At 45.0% G+C, this 20,803-nt stretch overlaps 1 protein-coding gene across 1 annotated transcript in view; it reads right to left on the reverse strand.

The window, feature by feature from the left end:
- Positions 1–20,803, reverse strand: part of LOC137300352 (centrosome-associated protein 350-like) — a 125,490-nt gene that overhangs the window by 95,081 nt on the left and 9,606 nt on the right. Inside the window, exons 4-6 of the mRNA XM_067969436.1 lie at positions 12,200–12,290; positions 7,369–7,498; positions 1,535–2,217 (exon numbers count right to left, since the gene is read on the reverse strand). Of these exons, the coding sequence (XP_067825537.1) occupies positions 1,535–2,217; positions 7,369–7,498; positions 12,200–12,290 (904 nt within the window). The remainder of the gene's footprint in view (positions 1–1,534; positions 2,218–7,368; positions 7,499–12,199; positions 12,291–20,803) is intronic.

Genomic DNA, 20,803 nt, shown 5'->3' on the forward strand with positions numbered 1-20,803 from the left:
GAAGGGGGAAGCCTCCGAAAGCTTGTGAATTTAAAATAAAATTGCTGGACTATAACTTGGTGTTGTAAAATTGTTTACAATTCTATATTCCAGGGAATACAAGCCTAGTTTATGCAATCTCTCCTCATAATCTAACCCTTGGAGTCCTGATAACATTCTGGTGAATTTGCACTGCACTCCTTCCAAGGCCAATATATCATTTCTAAGGTGCGGTGCCCAGAACTGCACACAGTACTCCCAGATGTGGTCTCACCAGGGCTTTGTATAGCTGTAGCAAAACTTCCTCCCCTTTATGTTCTAGCCTTCTAGTTACAAAATCTAACATTCCATTAGCCTTTTTGATTATTTATTGTACCAGACTACTAGACTTTACTGATCGGTGTACATGGACCCCTAAATCTCAAAATGTATTTCAAAATTCATTAGTGACTGACTGCATCGTGCACAGGCAGTATTCACAGGCTCTTAGCAGCTAAACCAGCGGTCCTTAAAGGTAAGATTTAATTTCAGTAGTTTGCTTGCTGCTTCTTGATATTTTTATCATCATTCTTTTTATCCTCATTCGGCACGAGGCACTTTATCAAACAGGCGTTAGGCCCCTTCTTTGCAAAGGCAAAGGGCCTAATGCCCGTTTCAAGCATGGGCCCTCGACGCCTTTACAGGAGCCTTTACCAATATGGCGGGCGGCACCACACGTGGCAGCGCCCGCAATATTGGACGCTTAGGCGCTAGTTTTACGTCTGTAAAATGACCGCAGCGTCAACAAAATTTCTGAGCCTCTGTGTTGGGGGCGGAGAGAGGGCGGAAGAGAGAAAGAGAGAGAGGGGCAGGAGAATTGGATGCCTTGGGCATGCTCTGACAGCGAGATGCATTTTGGGACTTTCAAAGCAGCAGGAAAAAAAGAAAAATTGTTTTGCTTTTATTATTGGTGTACAGGTGTAAAAGATATCACAGGGAAAACGGGTACAACAAGAAACAATTACTGCCACTAGATTTTTACTTTAACCAAAACTTTTTTTTTGGAGGCTGGTGGGGTCGGATGAATTTTAAACCTTCTGATCAAGTGGCCACACCAGCATCCATTTTGCATGATGCCTCAGTTCAGTTCTTCAATTCATACTTTGCTGCTGTGCGATAGCAGAGAACGCGGGCTCAGGGTGGCGTGAAATACTGACTACACCTTCGCAGGTCTAAGGAGCGGCCTACTTTGATCGGGTTTAGTAGAAGCTCAGGCTCACCTCAATTTGGAGAGTTTGGCAGAACAGAGACAAAACTCAACTTGGCCATTTTATCAACAAAAAAAATTAATTAATTACGGCAAAATGAAATCTTTGAGCTAAGACGGAAATGCTAATTTTTCCAAATTTGTTTGAATTTGATGGGAGGTCATTTCCTTACAGCCCGTCTGTGAGTGGGAAAGGGACGGTAAACATGTACTGATCACAAGGGTCACACTTCAGGCTTTTACCAGCGTCCACATGGAGATAATCTAAAGTGTAATTTTGTTGAAAGAATCAATGAGATTGTTACTTGCCTTTATAAGCTGGTGCTGGTGGGGCAAATGTGACTTTCCTGACCATGTGTTTCATTGGCCCATCCTTGAAAGAATCTCCAATCTTCTGCCAGAGAACTGGGATAGGTTGTTCCTGTGGTAGATTCAAGCTGGTCCATTCTAATCGCTGTTCCTTCTGCAGCTGCCTCTGTTTTCTTATCTGCTCTTTAAGCCTCTCCAATTTGTTGGTGGGGGATTTGCTCCGTAACAGTTGCAGTTTCTGGGCGAACGGACTTCCAGGACGAACTGGGGAGGAAGCAGCAACTGATGGTTCTGGAGAATGTTTCTTCTCCTGGACGATCCTTCTTTTGACAGAATAGTCAAGGGTCAAATTACTGCCATTGCCAGCAGGAGGACTTCCTTCGAGATGACATTTGTTGGATTGGCTTGAGCCACTGCAAGACCCCGGCTTACTAACCACGTACCTGTCACTCTCCACCATATCCATATCAACCAACGTCTGCGACCTTGTTGGAATGACTCCAGTTGATAGGTTACCATTTAGATCTTGGTTGAGAATAACTGTTGTCTGATTAACACCAGACAGTGGAATATCTTGGTCAATGACATCATTGTATAAGGGGCTCGATCTCTCATTCCACAACATTCTTCTTGAAGAATAACAATTCTCCAATACATAATTGAATTTTCTGCTGTCATTTGTCCTGTTCAGGGATTTGAAGAGCAGTTCAAAGTTAAGCTCTTAAACAACAGAGGATATTTTTAATAAATAAACATACTTTTAAGTGACCTTCAACTAAAAAGAAATCACATGTACTCACAAAAATGTCTTCCCACACTATGCTTATGACAGCACTTCCTATGCCATAGCAACAGGAAGTAATTAGGCAGGTTCCAATTCTCGAGGTCCTGCTGAGCACAGTGGAAGCTGTCGTCTATTATAGTCAAACTCCAACTTAGAGAAAACACATACGCCTGTGTCCCACTGTTTCCATCCACTCACCACCTCCTTCTTCAGAGCAAGCTCATCGATTTGTGGGTTTCACAGGAAAAAGGGAAGAATTGCAGAATACAATCTCCAGTAAAAACCCTGGAGTAGGTGGAGAGAAACTGTTTCCTCTGATGGGGGAGTTCTGAACAAGGGCGCATAACCTTGTCCCGAGACAAAATTAACAGTCACTTGGACAAATGGGGATTAATTAAGGAAAGCCAGCATGGATTTGTTAAAGGCAAATTGTGTTTAACTAACTTGATTGAGTTTTTTGATGAGTAACAGAGGGTTGGATGAGAGCAATGCAGTTGATGTTGTGTATATGGATTTCCAAAAGGCATTTGATAAAGTGCCACATAATAGGCTTGTCATCAAAGTCCCATGGAATAAAAGGGGAAGTGGCAGCATGGATATGAAATTGGCTAAGTGACAGGAAACAGAGAGTAGTGGTGAACAGTTGTTTTTCAGACTGGAGGAAGGTATACATTGGTAGTCCCCAGTGGTCGGTACAAGGACCACTGCTTTTCTTGATATATATTAATGACTTGGACTTGGGTGTACAGGGCACAATTTCCAAATTTGCAGAGGACACAAAACTTGGAAGTGTAGTCAACAGTGAGGAGGATAGTGATAGACTTCAAGAGGATATAGACAGGATGGTCGAATGGGCAGACACGTGGCAGATAAAATTTAACACAGAAAAAGTGTGAAGTGTTACATTTTGGTAGGAAGAATAAGGAGAGGCAATATAAACTAAATGGTACAATTCTAAAGGGGGTGTAGGAACAGAGAGATCTGGGGGTATATGTACACAAATCGTTGAAGGTGGCAGGCAGGTTGAGAATGTGGTTAAAAGCATACGGGATCCTGGGCTTCAAAAATAGAGGCATAGAGTACAAAAGCAAGGTTATGATGAACCTTTATAAAACACTGGTTCGGCCACAACTGGAGCAGTGTGTCCAGTTCTGGGTACAATTCTTTAGGAAGGATGTGAGGGCCTTAGAGACGGAACAAAAGAGATTTACTAGAATGATTCCAAGGATGAGGGACTACAGTTACATGGATAGACTGGAGAAGCGGGGGTTGTTCTCCTTAGAGCAGAGAAGGTTGAGAGGAGATTTGATAGAGATATTCAATATCATGAGAGGTCTGGACAGAGTAGATAGAGAGAAAGTGTTCCCATTGGCGGAAGGATCAAGAACCAGAGGACATAGATTTGAAGAGATTGGCAAAAGAACCAAAGGTGACATGAGGAAAAACTTTTTTACACAGCGAGTGGTTAGGATCTGGAATGCACTGCCTGAGGGGGTGGTGGAGGCAGATTCAATCACGGCCATCAAAAGGGAACTGGATAAGTACTTGAAGGGAAAAAATTTGCAGGGCAATGGGGAAAGGGCAGGGGCATGGGACCAGCTGGAGAGAGCCAGCACCAACTCGATGGGCGAAATGGCCTCCTTCCGTGCTGGAACCGTGCTGGAGCTCGGCTGTTCAGGGGTGATGTCAGCAATCACTTCTTCACACAAAGGGTAGTGGAAATCTGAAACACTCTTTCTCTCCCCCCCCCCCCCCCCAGATCAGACATGATATAATCGAATGGCAGAACATGCCCGAGGGGCTGAACGGCCTATTCTTGCCTTCGAGTCAGAAGGTCGTGGGTTCAAGTTCCACTCCAGGGACTTGAGCACCAAAATCTAGGCTGAGGGAGTGCTGCACTGTCAGAGGTGCTGTCTTTTGGATGAGACATTAGACCGAGACCCCATCTGTTCTCTCAGATGGACGTAAAAGATCCCATGGCACTACTTCGAAGAAGAGCAGGCGAGTTCCCCCTGGCCAATATTCATCCCTCAATCAAAATCAATAAAACAGACTGTGTGGTCATTATCACATTGCTGTTTTGTGGGATCTTGCTGTGCGCAAATTGGCTGCCACGTTTCCGACGTTACAACAGTGACTACACGACAAAAGTACTTCACTGGCTGTAAAGCGCTTTGGGCATTCTGATGTCATGAAAGGTGCTATTTAAATGCAAGTCTTTCTTTCTTTTATTCCTGTTCCTGTTCCTATGACTGGACCTTACTGATTGTAGCAGAGAGACGACGTCAACATTTAAGGGTGGTTTTGATCGATGGTCGAAGGAAAGGTGGTTCAATTGATATTGGAACAGGGCAGGCACATGGGATTAGGACTCGTTCTCACGAAGAGGATAAACACCAACACAGACTGGTTGGGCCGAATGACCCGTTTCAGTGTTACAATTTCTACAATGTAAGCTGTTCACAAAAAATAAGAATTTTTAAATAAAGAGTCAATTTTTTCCACTGGTATTTTTAATGAAATTACAAATTGATCATATTTTAAAATGAATTCCCATCATCACGACAGTGAATCTCAGAACTCAAGCCACGATTCCGACCCATTTCCCACACCCTAAGGACCCAGCAAAAGATGACAACTCTAGAGTTACTGGGCACTCAGCAGTTTCACATTCAACACCAAAAATAAAAACCTTTTTTTTTTAAGGGGGAGAAAAAGTAATAAAATCTAAAAATAAGTAGGACCAGATCCTGGAGAGCGAGTTTGATTCGAGCATAAAGAAACTGCGATGGTCTTTTTCCTAAATGTGAAGCAAACAAGCTGTTGCAGCCCTATAAAGGGCTGCAGGCACCAGATCACCCATGTGTACAAACACTAAGGGGTAGCCATAGCAACAGCAAGGGCCAGACAAACTCCAGCAACAGTGCGAGCTAACAGAGCATTTGAAAGGAAATAGGCTTCAACAAAATGGTGGGGTCGGTGGGGGATGAGTGGAAAGAGACGATTGCCTTTAAACTAAGTGTAACAAATAGTAAATCCAGTCTTTATAGTTTTGTTACGCCCAGTGCGCACTGATTCTTGCTGGGTTGATAACTTGCCCATGTGGTGATTCTTCGTAAGTGAACTTGGACAGAGTGTTGGTTGTTCAATTATGTACCGCATCACAGTCAAGTCAATTTTGTCCTCACTTGCCATCCACGTGCAAGGGGGGTAATTTTGACTGCGTGATAGTGTCCAACGGGTGATAGCAAATCGGCAGCCCGTTTTACACCTCTCCCCATCGACTTCGATGAAAATTAAAATCGGGAGAGATGTAATATGAGCTGCCAATTCGCTGTCACCCGCTTTACACTGTCACACAAAGTCAAAACTCCCCCCTCATGCACTCTCCAAATAGAGGCCAGTGAAGAGCAGTTGGAATTGGGAGTGTCCCCTCGATCTGCTTTTCCCTTCCCTCTCCCCAGGGAAATGAAGGCCGGTTTTAGCCCCACATTGTTGCCCCATTTGAGATCAGGGATTAAACTTGGGATCTTGCTTGTCCGTGCGACTCAGTACCACCACACACTGCGCAGTCCTTCCTTAGTAAGGCCACAATAATGCACTTGAATTCTACAGTTACAAACTGGTGGCAGAATCAGCACAGCCCAAATCAGAATTCTCTTGTGGAAAAAATATTAGGTAGTAAATGATGAAATCAAAACCATCAAATATTCAAGCAACTGATAAAATAAGACTTGTTGGGGTAATTTCTCTTCATGGCCTAGAAACAGGCCGGCGAGAACTGGGCACAGGGAACGATTCCTGCACTGGAACAGATAGGCCTAAGGCACACCTGATATTGGACCTCAGGCCTCATTTACATGATACCAACAATGATGCAGGCACCCGCTGGGTGTCCCCAGGTAACTTGCCAGCAAAGAGGGTTTCAATTTCGGACCACTGTCTCTGGCACAACCCTCAGGTAGGTACTTGGGGCGGGGGAGGAGGAAAAGCAAAATCGGAAGGGAGCCGAGCGTGGGCTGGCAACGGTCTTCGGCACTGCGGTGAAGCTGGGACGGGCACTCCTGCTCCTGGTGACTCCTCATTCAGATAAGTTTTTCTGAACACAGCCGGCCCGGGGCAGCCCAATTTTGCGAAAGGGAGCGTGAAACAGGTGTTAGACACCCTGTTTGCATAAGCTAAGGGCAGTGGACGCCTCTTTTTCTGCCTTCACCGATATGGTGGCCAACGCACTACCGGTGGGTAATGAGCGCGTGCCCTGCCTGCCAAATTGGACACCTGGGCGCCCGTTTTGTGCCTGAAAAGCAGGTGGGATGCCATCGAACGCTTAGGTCCATGAGTCCACAAAATAGCTTCTCAAGTGCTAAACTTCAGCTCGATTTTTGTTTTTCTCTTGTATTTCCATTTTAAACAAGGGAGATTTTAAGCAAGGTCTGAGCTGCAAGAAGTTATAGTCAAAGCAAAACCTCATTATAAAACCACCCCGCAAGACACAAGTTGCATTTATCTCACCGTGGAGAGACTGGAGAAGCTGGGATTGTTCTCCGTGAAGTAGAGAAAGCTAAGGGGAGATTTAATAGAGGTGTTCAAAATCATGTAGGGTTTTGATAGAGTAAATAAGGAGAAACTGTTTCCACGGCCAGGAGGATCAGTACCCAGAGGACACAGATTTAAGGTAATTGGCAAAAGAGCCAGAGGCAAGACGAGGAGACTTTTTTTTTAAAAACGCAGCGGAGTCCAGAATGCGCTGCCTGAAACAGTGGTGGAAGCAGATTAAATAGCAACTTTCAAAAGGGAATTGGATAAATACTTGAAGGGGAGAAAATTTGCAGGGCGATGGGGTAACAGCTAATTGGATACCTCTTTCAAAGAGCTGGCACAGGCACGATGGGCCAAATGGCCTCCTTCTGTACTGTAAGATTCTGTGAGTCAGTCACCAAACTTGCAATGTTTCACATTTTAAACACGTGCGCTTTCTCGATTTTGCGAGGGAGAGTTACATATTCATGCAATTAAATAAACAACAAAACAAAAACAAATATCTGTTTACCTGCTTGAGGAAAGAGTCCACTTGGGGCACGGGGCTCCGTGTTTGTCCAGTCCCCAGCGTCTCAGGGCTGTTGGTCGTTGTGGGGAACCTCCTTGCTTTGAAATGCTGCCAGTCCCCTTTACACTGCCTCCTACAACAACACACCAACAGCGTATTATATTGGCATGGCAACCACTTCAAAAAGCCTTCTCCTTTAATTCAACCCCCCCACCCCCACCACCGGCCACATCAACTGCGATCAGGGTAAGTGACGGTTTTTAAATCACCTGTCAAGACTTCCACTTAAGTTTTGAAAGCTTTGAAGAAGAAAAAAAAAATACACTGAAATGTTTTTTTTTCCCCCCCTCTCGGTCGGTCAGAGGCTTGCAGAGCAGTTTACTCCAGAACAAGTCTTGACATGTTTCCCAGCCCGTTCTGTTCCTGGACCTGGTGATTATTTATAGCCCATCCCATGATGCAGAATTGATGGCAACGGCAGTCCTTCATTTTACACCGAGCTTCGAATTAAACCGACCCTGGACTCACTCATGAAGGCGGAGTGCAGCTCCACCACCCCCACTGTCCAATACTCTCCTTTTTTTTTTAAAAAAGGACAAAAACTTTTACATTTTCGGTGTACCACTGGCAAGAGAGACTATTTACACCTCGATTAAATCTGGTGCCTGAGATCGCGGTCACCATTGCGGCACCCCCAGCGGATTTCGGCGATTCGAACCATGGATACCAGCTGCATCGTTACTCGTTCTCGGGATGTGGGTGCCGCTGGCAAGGCCGGCATTTACTGCCTGTCCCTGTGATGTTGGTGGTGGGCCGCCTTCTTAAACCACTGGTGGTGGTTTTGATGCAACCGAGCGGCCTCAGGAGGCAGTTAGTTAAGTGTCAGCCATGTCGGTGTGGGACTGGAGTCACATCTAGGCCCAGACCGGGTAAGGACGGCAGGTTTCCTTCCTTCCCTAAAAAGGACATTAGTGAACCAGTTGAGTTTTTTTACGACAGCTTCATGGTCATTGAATCATAGAAATTTACAGCTCAGAAGGAGGCCATTCGGCCCATCGTGTCTGTGCCGGCCAAAAAAGAGCTATCCAGCCTAATCCCACTTTCCAGCTCTTGGTCCGTAGCCTTGTAGGTTACGGCACTTCACATTTGGATGTCCACTTGATGAGGGTTTCTGCCTCGACCACCCTTTCGGGCAGTGAGTTCCAGACCCCCACCACTCTCTGGGTGAAAAGATTTCTCCTCAACTCCCCTCTAATCCTTCTACCAATCACTGGTTATTGACCTCTCTGTTAAGGGAAATAGGTCATTCCTATCCATTCTATCTAGGCCTCTCATAACTTTGTACACCTCAATTAAATCACCCCTCAGCCTCCTCTGTTCCAAAGAAAAAACCCCAGCCGATCCAATCTTTCCTCATAGCTAAAATTCTCCAGTCCTGGCAACATCCTCGTAAATCTCCTCTGTACCCTCTCCAGTGCAATCACATCTTTCCTGTAATGTGATGACCAGAACTGTATGCAGTACTCAAGCTGTGGCCTAACTAGTGCTTTATACAGTTCTAGTATAACCTCCCTGCTCTTATCTTCCATGCCTTGACTAATAAAAGGAAAATATCCCGTATGCCTTCTTAACCATCTTACCTACCTGTCCTGCTAACTTCAGGGATCTGTGGACATGCACTCTCTTCCTCGACACTTCTCAGTATCCTACCATTTATTGTGTATTCCCTTGCCTTCTTTGCCCTCCCCAATTGCATTATCTCAGTTCTCCGGATTGAATTCCATTTGCCACTTTTCTGCCCACCTGACCAGTCCATGGATATCTTCTTGTAGACTACAGCTTCCTTCCTCACTATCAACCACAAAGCCAATTTTTGTATCATCTGCAAACTTCTTAATCATGCCCCCTACATTTAAATCTAAGTCATTGATATATACCACAAATAGCAAGGGACCTGGTACTGAGCCCTGTGGAACCCCACTGGAAACAGCCTTCCAGTCACAATAACACCAGTCAAACATTACCCTGTGCTTCCTGCCACTGAGCTAATATTTGATCCAACTTGTCACTTTCCCTTGGATCTTATGGGCTTTTACTTTTCTGACCAGTCTGCCATGTGGGACCTTGTCAAAAGCCTTGCTAAAATCCATGTTGACTACATCAAGCGCACTACCCTCATCGACCCTCCTTATTATCTCCTCAAAAAATTTAATCAAGTTAGTCAGACACGATCTTCGCTTAACAAATCCACACTGACTGCCCTTGATTAATCTGTGCCTTTCCACATGAAGATTAATGCTGTCCCTCAGGATATTTTCCAATAATTTGCCCACCAGCGAGGTTAAGTTAACTGGCCCATAATTCCTCTGTTTATCCCTTTCTCTCTTCTTAAACAACAGTACAATGTTTGCAGCCCTCCAGTCCTCCGGCACCACGCCTGTAGCAATAGAGAGGCTTGGAAAATGATGGTCAGAGCCTCCGCTATTTCCTCCCTTGCTTCTCTTCACAGCCAAACAGGACTGTCTTAAAAGGCTGCAACACCCACTTTCACTGATACCAGCTTTTGATTGCCAGATTTTTTTTTAAAGCTGAATTCGAATTCTCAATGGACCCGGGCCTGCATGGTACATCGGGATGCTGATTGCAGAACACGTCTGATTTCCAATACACAGTGTGACCAAGGTATCAGAATGCATCCAAATACCGTGGCAAGAACAACCAGCCGAATGGGACTGCCTTAAAAGGCTACAACACCCATAAGTTGCAAGACTCAATTTTGAGCAGTTTACTCAGTGATCCGTACTCGGTGTATTCCAGCCTTGACCATAATTACCCCTAACTTATGTGTTTTAGTATGAATTACCATCCCACAGCTTTCACACAGATTTATCATTGCAGATCAGATATTCTGTGTTGTAACTTTTTGGCTGTTGACTTTTTCCTATTGCGTGGAGTAGCTGACTGGAAGAACGGGATTCCATTGTGAAATAAGACCCTTTTATAAAAAGGTGCAACCCTCCTGTGAATGGAATATACACAAGGTATTTAATCTCCTGTATTTGTCAAGAGTAGATCACTGTTACATTACTGCAATGAAACCGGGGCTAAAAGGGTTAAATTATGAGGACAGGTTGCATGGAGTCGGCTTGTATTCCCTTGAGTATAGAAGGTTATGGGGTGATCTAATTGAGGAGCTTACAATGTTTAAAGGATTTAATAGGGGAGCTAAAGAGAAACTCTTCAGCCTCTCGAGCTGGTTCTGCCATTTAATTGGAATCATTGCTGATCTGTATCTTAACTCCATTTATCCACCTGTGCTCCACATCCCTTGATACCCTTACCCAACAAAAATCTATCGATCTCAGTCTTGAAAACTTCAATTGACCCCCAGCATCCACTGCCTTTTGCGGGGGTGGGGCGGGCAGGAAGGAGTTCTATATTTACATTCCCCTTTGTGTGAAAAAATGCTTCCTGATTTCACTCCTAACTGGCCTGGTTCTAACTTTAAGATTATTCCCTCTCTGGATTCCCCCAGAAGAAGTAGTTTCTTTCTATCCTATCGAACTCTTATCATTTTAAACACCTCAATTAGATCACCCCTCAATCTTCTATGCTCAAGGGAATACAAGGCAAGTTTATGCAACCTGTCCTCATCCTTTAAGCCCCAGTATCATTCTGGTGAATCTACACTGCACCCCCTCCAAGGCAAATATAGCCTTCCTGAGGTGCAGTGCTCAGAACTGAACCCAGTACTCCAGATATGGGGTGACCATCATAGAACCCCAATTTGCATGAGGCTCCTGCTTGTTTCTAGTGGGAGGTCTGGTCGACTATTTCACAGGCAATTCCAAAATTGCGATGACGGTAAGTTTCCTACTGCAATTTTGGTGGCACTATTGCCCCATTCCTGCCGATAAACAGGACCATAGAGAGACCAAAACCGCCCCCAGTATCTCAAAACTGGGTAAACAAGAGCATCAACATTACAGCAGATCTTAGCTCCGACTCCCAGAGCAAAAATCCTCCACATATCAGTGGGGTCACTATCGAAATAGGCAACACAGACTAACTGAAGATCTTACCAATCCACCAGATGTTCACATTGAGATTGCAACAATCATCAAATAGAGCCCCCTTAAAACCCTAATCTAGCCATCATACCCCAGCACCACTTCTCAAACATATGGGCATCAATTCTCATCCGCCCCCCCGCCCAAAGAATTCCACATCAATTCTAAATCTCACATGGGAACCAGATAGAGATACACAAATATTACCAGCCCAATGGCAATTGACTTAAGAGCTCACACATGCACCTTCCACAGAAGGACCAGACTCTTGCAATCTCAATAGGTTCTAATTGACCAATTTGGGCCAACGAGGATCCAGGTGACTCTCCCGTGATAGGTGCAAGGAAGAAACTGGCTCTCGTCACTCTGCAAAATCGTGAAGATGTCCCTTTTAGAATCCATTTGCCATGTTGTTACGGACATCAGCTGCAGCAATTCTCCCCCACCCCCTCACACTATTCCAGTACATCCTGTGCTATCTAGCCCTACACAACCGCAAAGTACCCTGCAGCTCTGCCCAGTTGCAAAGTACCATATAGCCCTGCTTAATTGTGAGACACCCTTAAAGTTATTAAATTGAATAGAAACTTGGAAATTTTAGCGCAGGTGATGGTCATTTGGCTCTTCTTGCCGGTGCTGATTTTAGACCCTTCTTGGCGGCTGATTTCACCGGCTTGTTTTCATGCTCTGTCCGCAAACATTCAATAAATATCTAAAACAAGAGGGGAAAAAGCATGGAGAAACCTCCTTCGCTTTGAACTCACCAAATGCCTCTGACTGCAAGTGTTTTCCAATACTCTGTTCCGGAAGAATGTCATCCTCTTCGAAATTTAACTTGTTCTCAATCTGCTGTAACTGGGGAAGAACAAGGTAATTAAAGAAATAGTGCATCACAGACTTGATCCTCTCAATTCTGAGTCTACTGCAGAGCTGGAAATAACCAAAATACAACGGGGTAGATCTTGACTTTGTGCGATAGTGTAGAGCGGGTGATAGCGAGTCGGCAGCCTGTTTTCCATCTCTCCTGATTCTATTTCCATTGACTTCAGTGGCTCACCACTGACTGCACTGGCAGCTGACTGTCAAACGGGAGTTGCCCTGCCAAATCAAATGGACGGGATTTGGTCATCCCATTAAAACCATTATTCTCTCTCTCACCCTGCTCCTTCCCCCTGGTACAGTCCCCCCCCCCCCCATCTCTGTTCCCTTACGTCCAAGGGTCGCAAACTTGAGCGTTTATAGTGGAACTGGTTTAGCCATTCATCGCCAGATCTGGCTGGACCACATAAAGCACTATTGGATCCTGCTCTCCTCTGCCAAAACGGCTCACTATTCCAGGGTTATCCTGGAATGTAAAGGTAATCCCCAAAGATTGGCTTTTCTTCTCTACTACAAACCGTCTTCTTGATCCCCTCTCTCCTGCCTCCTCCACCCTCACCTCCAACAACAAGTGCAAGGAGCTTGTGGACTATTTTGAGACCATCCGAGTTCAGCTGCCTCTGCTGTTTCCCTCCTTTCCCCGAGCCCACCAAGCCAAATTTCAGCTACTGTTTCCCACTGCCCCAGCCCTGAACTCGCATCTTTCTCTTGTTTCTCTCCTATCTCCCCTCATGCCCTCTCCAAGCTCATCTTGCCCATGAGACCCACCTCCTCCTCTCTCACCCCTATTCCCACCAAACTGCTGACCACCCAACTTCCCTTCCTGGCCCCCATGTTAGATGATATTTTTAAACAGTTCCCTCTCCTCAGGTACTACCTCCCTCCTCTTCAAACCTGCTGTCATCACCCCCCTCCTCAAAAAACCCACCCTTGACAACTCTCACCCCATCTCTAATCTCCCTTTCCTCTCCAAAGTCCTTGAACATGTTGTCGCCTCCCAAATCTGTGCTCATCTTTCCTGCAATTCCATGTTTGAATCCCTCCAATCAGGTTCCCACCCCGCCACAGTATTGAAACGGCCCTTATCAAGGTCACAAATGACATCCTATGTGACTGTAACGATGGTAAACTATCCTTCATCCTTAATCAACCTGTCTGTAGCCTTTGACACTGTTGACCACATCATCCTCCTCCAACGCCTCTCCTCCGTGGTCCAGCTGGGTGGGACTGCGCTCGCCTGGTTCCATTCTTATCTATCCAGTCATAGCCAGAGAATCACCTGCAATGGCCTCTCTTCCCGCTCCTTTGCATCTGGAGTCCCCCAAGAATCCATCCTTGACCCCGTCCTATTTCTCATCTACATGCTGTCCCTCAGCGACATTATCTGAAAACACAATGTCAAGTTCCACATGTACGCTGATGATACCCAGCTCTACCTCAGCACCACCTCTCTCGACCCCTCCCCTGTCCCTAATTTGTCGCACTGCTTGTTTGACATCAAGCAAAAATTTCCTCCAATTAAATATCGGGAAGACCGAAGCCATTAACTTCGGTCCCCGCCACAAACTCCGTTCCCTAGCTACTGACTCCATCCCTTTACCTGGCCACTGACTGAGGCTGAACCAGACCGTTCACAACCTTAACCTTGCGATGAGCTTCCGACCACATCTCCACTCCATCACCAAGACCGCCTACTTCCACCTCCGTAACATCGCCCATCTCTGCCCCTGCCTCAGCTCATCTGCTGCTGAAACCTTCATCCAGGGTTACCTCTAGACTTGACTATACCAATGCTCTCCTGGCCGGCCTCCCATCTTCCACCCTCCATAAACTTGAGCTCATCCAAAACTTTGCTGCCCGTATCTTAACTCGCACCAAGTACCGTTCACCCATTGCCCCTGTGCTCGCCGACCCACATTGGCTCCCGGTCTGGGGATGCCTTGATTTTAAAATTCTCATGATTGTTTTCAAATCCCTCCACGGCCTCGCCCCTCCCTATCTCTGTAACCTCCTCCAGCCCGACAACCCTCCGAGATCTCTGCGCTCCTCCAATTCTGCCTCTTGCACATTCCCAAATTTATTCGCTCCACCATTGGTGGTCGTGCCTTCAGCTGCCTGGACCCTAAGCTCTGGAATTCCCGCCCTAAAATCTTCTTACGTGGCTCGGTGTCGAATTTTGTTTGATAACGCTCCTGCGAAGCGCCTTGAGACTTTCTACTATGTTAAAGGGGCTATATAAATGCAAGTTGTTGTTGTTTATGTTTAGTCCATCGGAAATCATGGGTGGAACTCAGCTCCGAAGAGCGTGCCAATAAATAAAGCAAGCACCTCATTTATCCGGATCTCTCTTCAGTGGTTCCTACTGTATTTACACTTTGTACTGGGTCCAGTTAAGACCTCAAAAATGCCTGGTTCCAGAGGACCACGTTAGAATAAGGCTGGATCTCAGAAATACTGGTCTGGTTGGGAGTTTACCAAGAATTTTTTTTTTAAAAAGGATCAGAGCATTGCAGAGGGTCATTATTCAGGGAAGATTTAATTCTACTTATTTGCTTACTTACTCGCAAAAAGTGTGACTGCACCGCTCACCTAGTAAAGGGCAGCACAATTTGTTCTGTACTCTGTGGTCATTCTCTCCCACCAAGACCTTCAGTACAGTCAGTAATAATGTATCATGGATTTTATTGCTGCTTTATGTAATATGCCAAGAGGAAAGAGAACAATTAATCCCAAACTACCACCATAGTGTACCGTGGAGGAGTGAGGAGTGGAACACTTTCAATTGCACCGAGTCGACCTCCCGTGATGTTACACATCGGGACACGAGACCAAGTGCAGCCTTCAAGTGAAGCAGGGTTAGAGAAAAGGGGGATAATTAGACAAGGGTGTGTAGGTGCAATTCAGTCATATATTCTGTGCTCATTATTGTATTTCCATTTTAAATTTCTATGTCCACATTTATAATGGAAACTGTCTATGTAAACTTGTCATGCTGTAATTACACCCTCCCGCCAGTGGGGGGGGGCAAAGAGCAGAGAAGAGGAAGGGGCGAAGTTAAGAAATTAATATGTAGGTATATGTTCATCTCTCCTGTCCATCTACCTCCCCCTTCCCATCCCCCAATTACAGCATAACAGGTTTCCATGATAAATATGGGCATAAGAATTTATAACGGGAAGGTCGGCAGGAACAGAAGTGTGAGAAAAACATAAGAACAGAAAGTCGAGTGGTGTGGACAAAAAAAGTGCATGCAGAGGGAAGATTTGTTAATAAATTACAAAGACAGTTAGATATTTTGGGCGCACGAGTGATTATTAATCAAAATGAAATCCAGATCATTAGACACATCCAAACGGCTGAACAAAATCGTTCAAACAGGTTGGGGGTGGGGGAAGAGGAGAAAGAGGGTGATTTGTGGCTTTAAATTAAAAAGCAAACTTGATCCATTCAGTCCCATAAGGCTGGTTTAAATGACTCTTGTTTGTATTTCATTTTAATGGTTTTTAAACTGAGCAAACACCTCCAGGTGGGAGAGAGCTCACCTGCTGGCAGGTAACCAGGACACAAATCAGCGATAAGGAACAACACCCAGAAACAAGAAGATACAGAGAAAGGCTGGAAACACCCAGCAAGTGCGGAAAAAAGGTGGTGGGGGGGGGGGAAAATAAGCTAACGATTCAGGTCAGAACCCAGGGTGATTTAAATTTACAAACTCTAGCGCACATTACAAGCAGATGCACAACGACAGCAAATAATACAAGAAACATTACCACCAGAAGGGTCTCCCTGAGAACGAGACAGAATTCCAGAATTGTATCCACTTGAGTAAAGACTTCCCTTCGGGATGAAACCAGAGGCCAAGTTTCAGAGCATCAAATCTTTCTGTTATTGCCAACATGATCTCCCTGCGCAGGGAGCGAGGAAAGAGCATCCTGTTCACATCTTCCAACTAATTCAACTCAATTTGCGAGCAACAACGAGGCCCACCAGGAACAGGCAAGTCTTATCCGGCCTAAAGATTAACTGGATTCCCCAGTCGTATTGGAGAGGTTCTAGACAGATTCAATTACTGGGGTTACCTGCTCTGAAACCTCCACGACAATGCTGGGTCCATGGTCAACATGTAACGGGGGAGGGGGGTGGGGGGGGGGGGGGGGGGGGGGAGGGAGGGTGAACGTACGCTCGTCCACCAGAACTTCGACACAAGAGTTGCAGAAACCCCAGGAAAATGGCGTAAATGCCCTTTACACCACTTTTCCACAGCTCTTTCTCTGTAATTATGATGGGAGAATGAGACATTGCAACAATTTATGCTTCATTTTCAACAGCTGGGAGTGCGAGCTATCAGATGGATGAAACTAATAGGAACGTGACAACAGGCCAAAGAATCTGAATTAAGGATAGAGATCTTTATTGTCAGCAATGGAACATTCAGCCCCTCGAGCCTGTTCCGCCATTCAAATAGATCATGGCTGGTCTGCACCTCAACCATATCCCTGATACCCCTACCCAACGAAAATCTATCGGTTTCGGTCTTGAAAATGTCAATTGATCTGAGGAGAGTGTTCCAGATTTCCACTATGTGTGTGGAAAAGTGCTTCCTGATCTCACTCCCAAATGGCCTGGCTCTAATTTTAAATTATGACCCCTTGTTCTGGATTCCCCCCACCAGAGGAAATAGTTTCTCTGCATCCACCCTATCGAATCCCTTTATGAACTATAACTGTACTTTGCATGGATTCAAAAGTTTAAATTGTGGTATAACCATTCGTAAAAGATAAGTTAGGAATCAGAAGTCTGTGAGTAAATGCACTCGCTGTTGAGTACTGAGCCATATAGACCAGGAAGATATCAGCTTCAATTCTTGAATTAACTTGGGTAGACGTAGCGAGGATGTTTCCACTTGTGGGGGAGAACAAAGCTGGGGGCCATAAATATAAGATAGTCACTAATAAATCAAATTAGGAATTCACGAGAAACTTCTTTACCCATTGTAAACAATTTTACAACACCAAGTTATAGTCCAGCAATTTTATTTTAAATTCACAAGCTTTCGGAGGCTTCCTCCTTCCTCAGGTGAACGTTGTTGGAAATGAAATCCTCGAAATGAAATCGCATTTATAATTCACAGAACAATGCTTGGTGATTACAGACAGTTTTTTCAACTGCCCGTTGCCCAGAGAGTGGTTAGAATGTGGAACTCGCTACCACAGGGAGTAGTTGAGGTGAACAGTATAGATTCATTTAAGGGGAAGCTGGATAAACACATGAGGGAGAAAGGAATAGAAGATTATGCTGATAGGGTTAGATGAAGAGGGGTGGGAGGAGGCTCATGTGAAGCATGAACACCAGCATAGACCAGTTGGGCCGCATGGCCTGTTTCTGTGCTGTACATTCTGTGTAATCTGGAGGATTGCTGGTGGTGCATTCGAATTAGCCTTTGTGTCACTCAGATGGAGTCAAGGGAGAAGAAAAACAATAAGAAATTAATTAACCAGGTTTCCTGCTCCTGATTGCTGTCCAATGACAAAGTGGGCATGCATGGAAGTCAAGCAATGACAGACTGGCCTCCACTGTAATGCCTCCTACAGTCAAATAGCCCATCAACACTCACTGTCCTGGTTTACATGGGAAGAATAGTCACTCAGGAAGATGCTGCCGGTAGAATCATACCCCACTACAAGAGACCAACTTCAGGAGAAGGAAGGAGGGCAGAAGATGGAAACAAAAAAAATCAAATAAAATCCATCTGACTGGTCTCAATCTTACAACCTGACAAAAACCTGGGAGAGGTTCATCTATTGCACAGCGATTGAGTCACGCTGGTTCCGACAAGCTACTGTTGCAAATTCTGGCAAGAAGCAAAAGTCCAGAAAAGTGAGCAAGCCCAGACATGTTAATATTCAATTAACATACAGCAGCTATTGGCCTGCAACAGGAGTATAATTCAGATCAGACTGAGCCTTTGACTATATGATTGCTCTACACAATACACACTTCATTAGATATTAAGTGTACCTGATAGATTGTTTGCAATAATAACACTGTTAACCGTAGCACAGCATTTTGAAGCATTAGTTAGTTTAGACTGCAAGGCTGGGTTAGTCTGACCTAAATACATTTATCACATGAGAACTGCTCCACTGACTGAAGAAAAACACTGGATACTTCGAACAAATAAAAATACTTGACAACTATTATATAAACTAACAGGCCATATAACAAACTCACAGTTCGTATTCTCCCCATTTACTTCAGGACTTCAAATCTGGTTCACTCTTCATGGGACTTTGAGGCTTGTTTTGGAAGCCGGTTATGCTACGAAGCTGTGAAACAGTTTCACCTTCATTTTGTGGGGCAGTGTAATGCGGGTATCTGAATCGTACTGAGGCGAGAAGTTGTGGGAAAATAGCAAACCACCACCACTAGAATCTGGGAAACCCGAAGGGTTAATCCTGGAATCGTGCGAGAGCCATGATCTCTCGAAAACCCGAGTCAAAGGGAATCATGGCCAGAGACAACTATTCCAATGCTCTCCTGGCCAGCCTCCCATTTTCCACCCTCCGTAAACTTCAGCTCACCCAAAGCTCTGCCTGCCTTTATCCTTAGTGGCACCAAGTGCTGTTCACCCATCACTCTTGTGCTACATTGGCTCCCGGTCCAGCAACGCCTCAAATTTAAAATTCTCATCCTTGTGCTCATATCCCTCCATGGCCTCGCCCACCCTCCCTATCTCTGTAACCTCCTCCAGCCCTACAACCCTCTGAAATCTCAACGCTCCTCCAATTCTAGCCTCTTGCGCATCCCCGATTTCCGTGCCTTCAGCTACAGAGGCCCTAAGATCTGGAATTCCCTCTCTAAAGCTCTCCACCTCTCTCCCCTCCTTTAAGATGCTCCTTAAATCCACCTCTTTGACCAAGATTTTGGTCGTCTGTCTTAATATCTCCTTACGTGGCTCGGTGTCAAATTCTGTTTCTCATGTTGAGCATCATGTCTAATGAGATCCTTCAATCTCTTTCAAATTCATCTTCAACTATTGCGACACCGACCATGAAGTACGTGTGTTGCCCATTTTTTTCTTGCCCTGTGCAATACTTTACAACTGTCCATGTTAAATTTCACCTGCCATTGTCCCACACATTTACACATTTTGTATTTCTCGAGCTGCCTCCTCAGAATCAACTGTCCCTCCTGGTTTGGCATCAACAGCATTACTAATGCACTCTGAACTAAAGGTGCTTTGCCCTGTCTTTGTGGGGAAAACCATGAGAGATTCACTTGTCACCGAAACATTTTCTCAACGATGAGAGTCCAGGAGCTTTGTAAAGAATTTTACAACACTAAGTTATAGTCCAGCAATTTTATTTGAAATTCACAAGCTTTCAGAGGCTTCCTCCTTCCTCAGGTGAAATTCTCATCCTTGTGCTCAGAAAAAAAAAAATTCAAATAAAATTGCTGGACTATAACTTGGTGTTATAAAATTGTTTACAATTGTCAACCCCAGTCCATTACTGGCATCTCCACATCAAGTCTAGGAGCTGTGAGGGAGCAAAGGGATTTAGGTGTCCATGTGCACAATTCACTAAAAGCTAGTGCACAGGTACAATGGGAGAAAAGTAGAAGGATATGCTGATAGGGTTAGATGAAGAGAGTGGGAGGAGGCTCATGTGGAGCATAAACACTGGCACAGACCAGTTCGGCCTGTTTCTGTGCTGTAAATTCTATGTAATTCACAAATATGAATTTTCATTGAGTTTCTGAATCCAAGCCAATTATATACATTAGTGAGCAGCAGTATTCCTGACATCGATTCCTGGGGCACTCCCCACTCAGTGCTTTCCTCATCCCTGACATAACTCCTCTAACTAGCACCCGCTGTTTCCTTCCCTTCAGTGAATTTCTTAACCATTCCCAAGAATTACTCCAAATCCCTCACATCCTTGAACTTAATTAGTAGCCTTTTTGTGTAGAACATTGCCAAATGCTTTTTAGGAGTCTACGTACAACATGTCACAGGGTTCTCCACTGTCCACTTGAGCTCAATAAAGCCGAGGAGGTTGCTCAGAAAAGATCTTCCTCTTCCAAATCCACACCGACTGCTGTTTATTATACTACAGATAATCCTCAAGTTTACGAGAGAGAATGAGAGGAGAGAGAGAGGGAGAGAGAGAGAGAAAAAATTTTGTAGTTTTCACCCAAATCCCATACTACAGTGCATGCAGTGCTCGGTGTGATCATAGAATCTTACAGCATAGAAGGAGGCTGTTTGGCCCATCGTGCCTGTGCTGGCTCCTTGGAAGAGCTATCCAATTAGTCCCACTCCCTTGCTCTCTCTCTATAGCCCTGCAATTTTGATCCTGATGGGTGGTGGGGGGAGGGATTATTTTATTTCAGCATTTTATACAATTAAAAGGTATTAATTTAAGGTTGGGATGAGATTTTTAAAAATCTCATTGAGGCGGATTGATAATCCTGTCAGAGTCAGAGGA

Source organism: Heptranchias perlo, chromosome 31, assembly GCF_035084215.1.
Source record: "Heptranchias perlo isolate sHepPer1 chromosome 31, sHepPer1.hap1, whole genome shotgun sequence".
Taxonomy (NCBI): Eukaryota; Metazoa; Chordata; class Chondrichthyes; order Hexanchiformes; family Hexanchidae; genus Heptranchias; species Heptranchias perlo.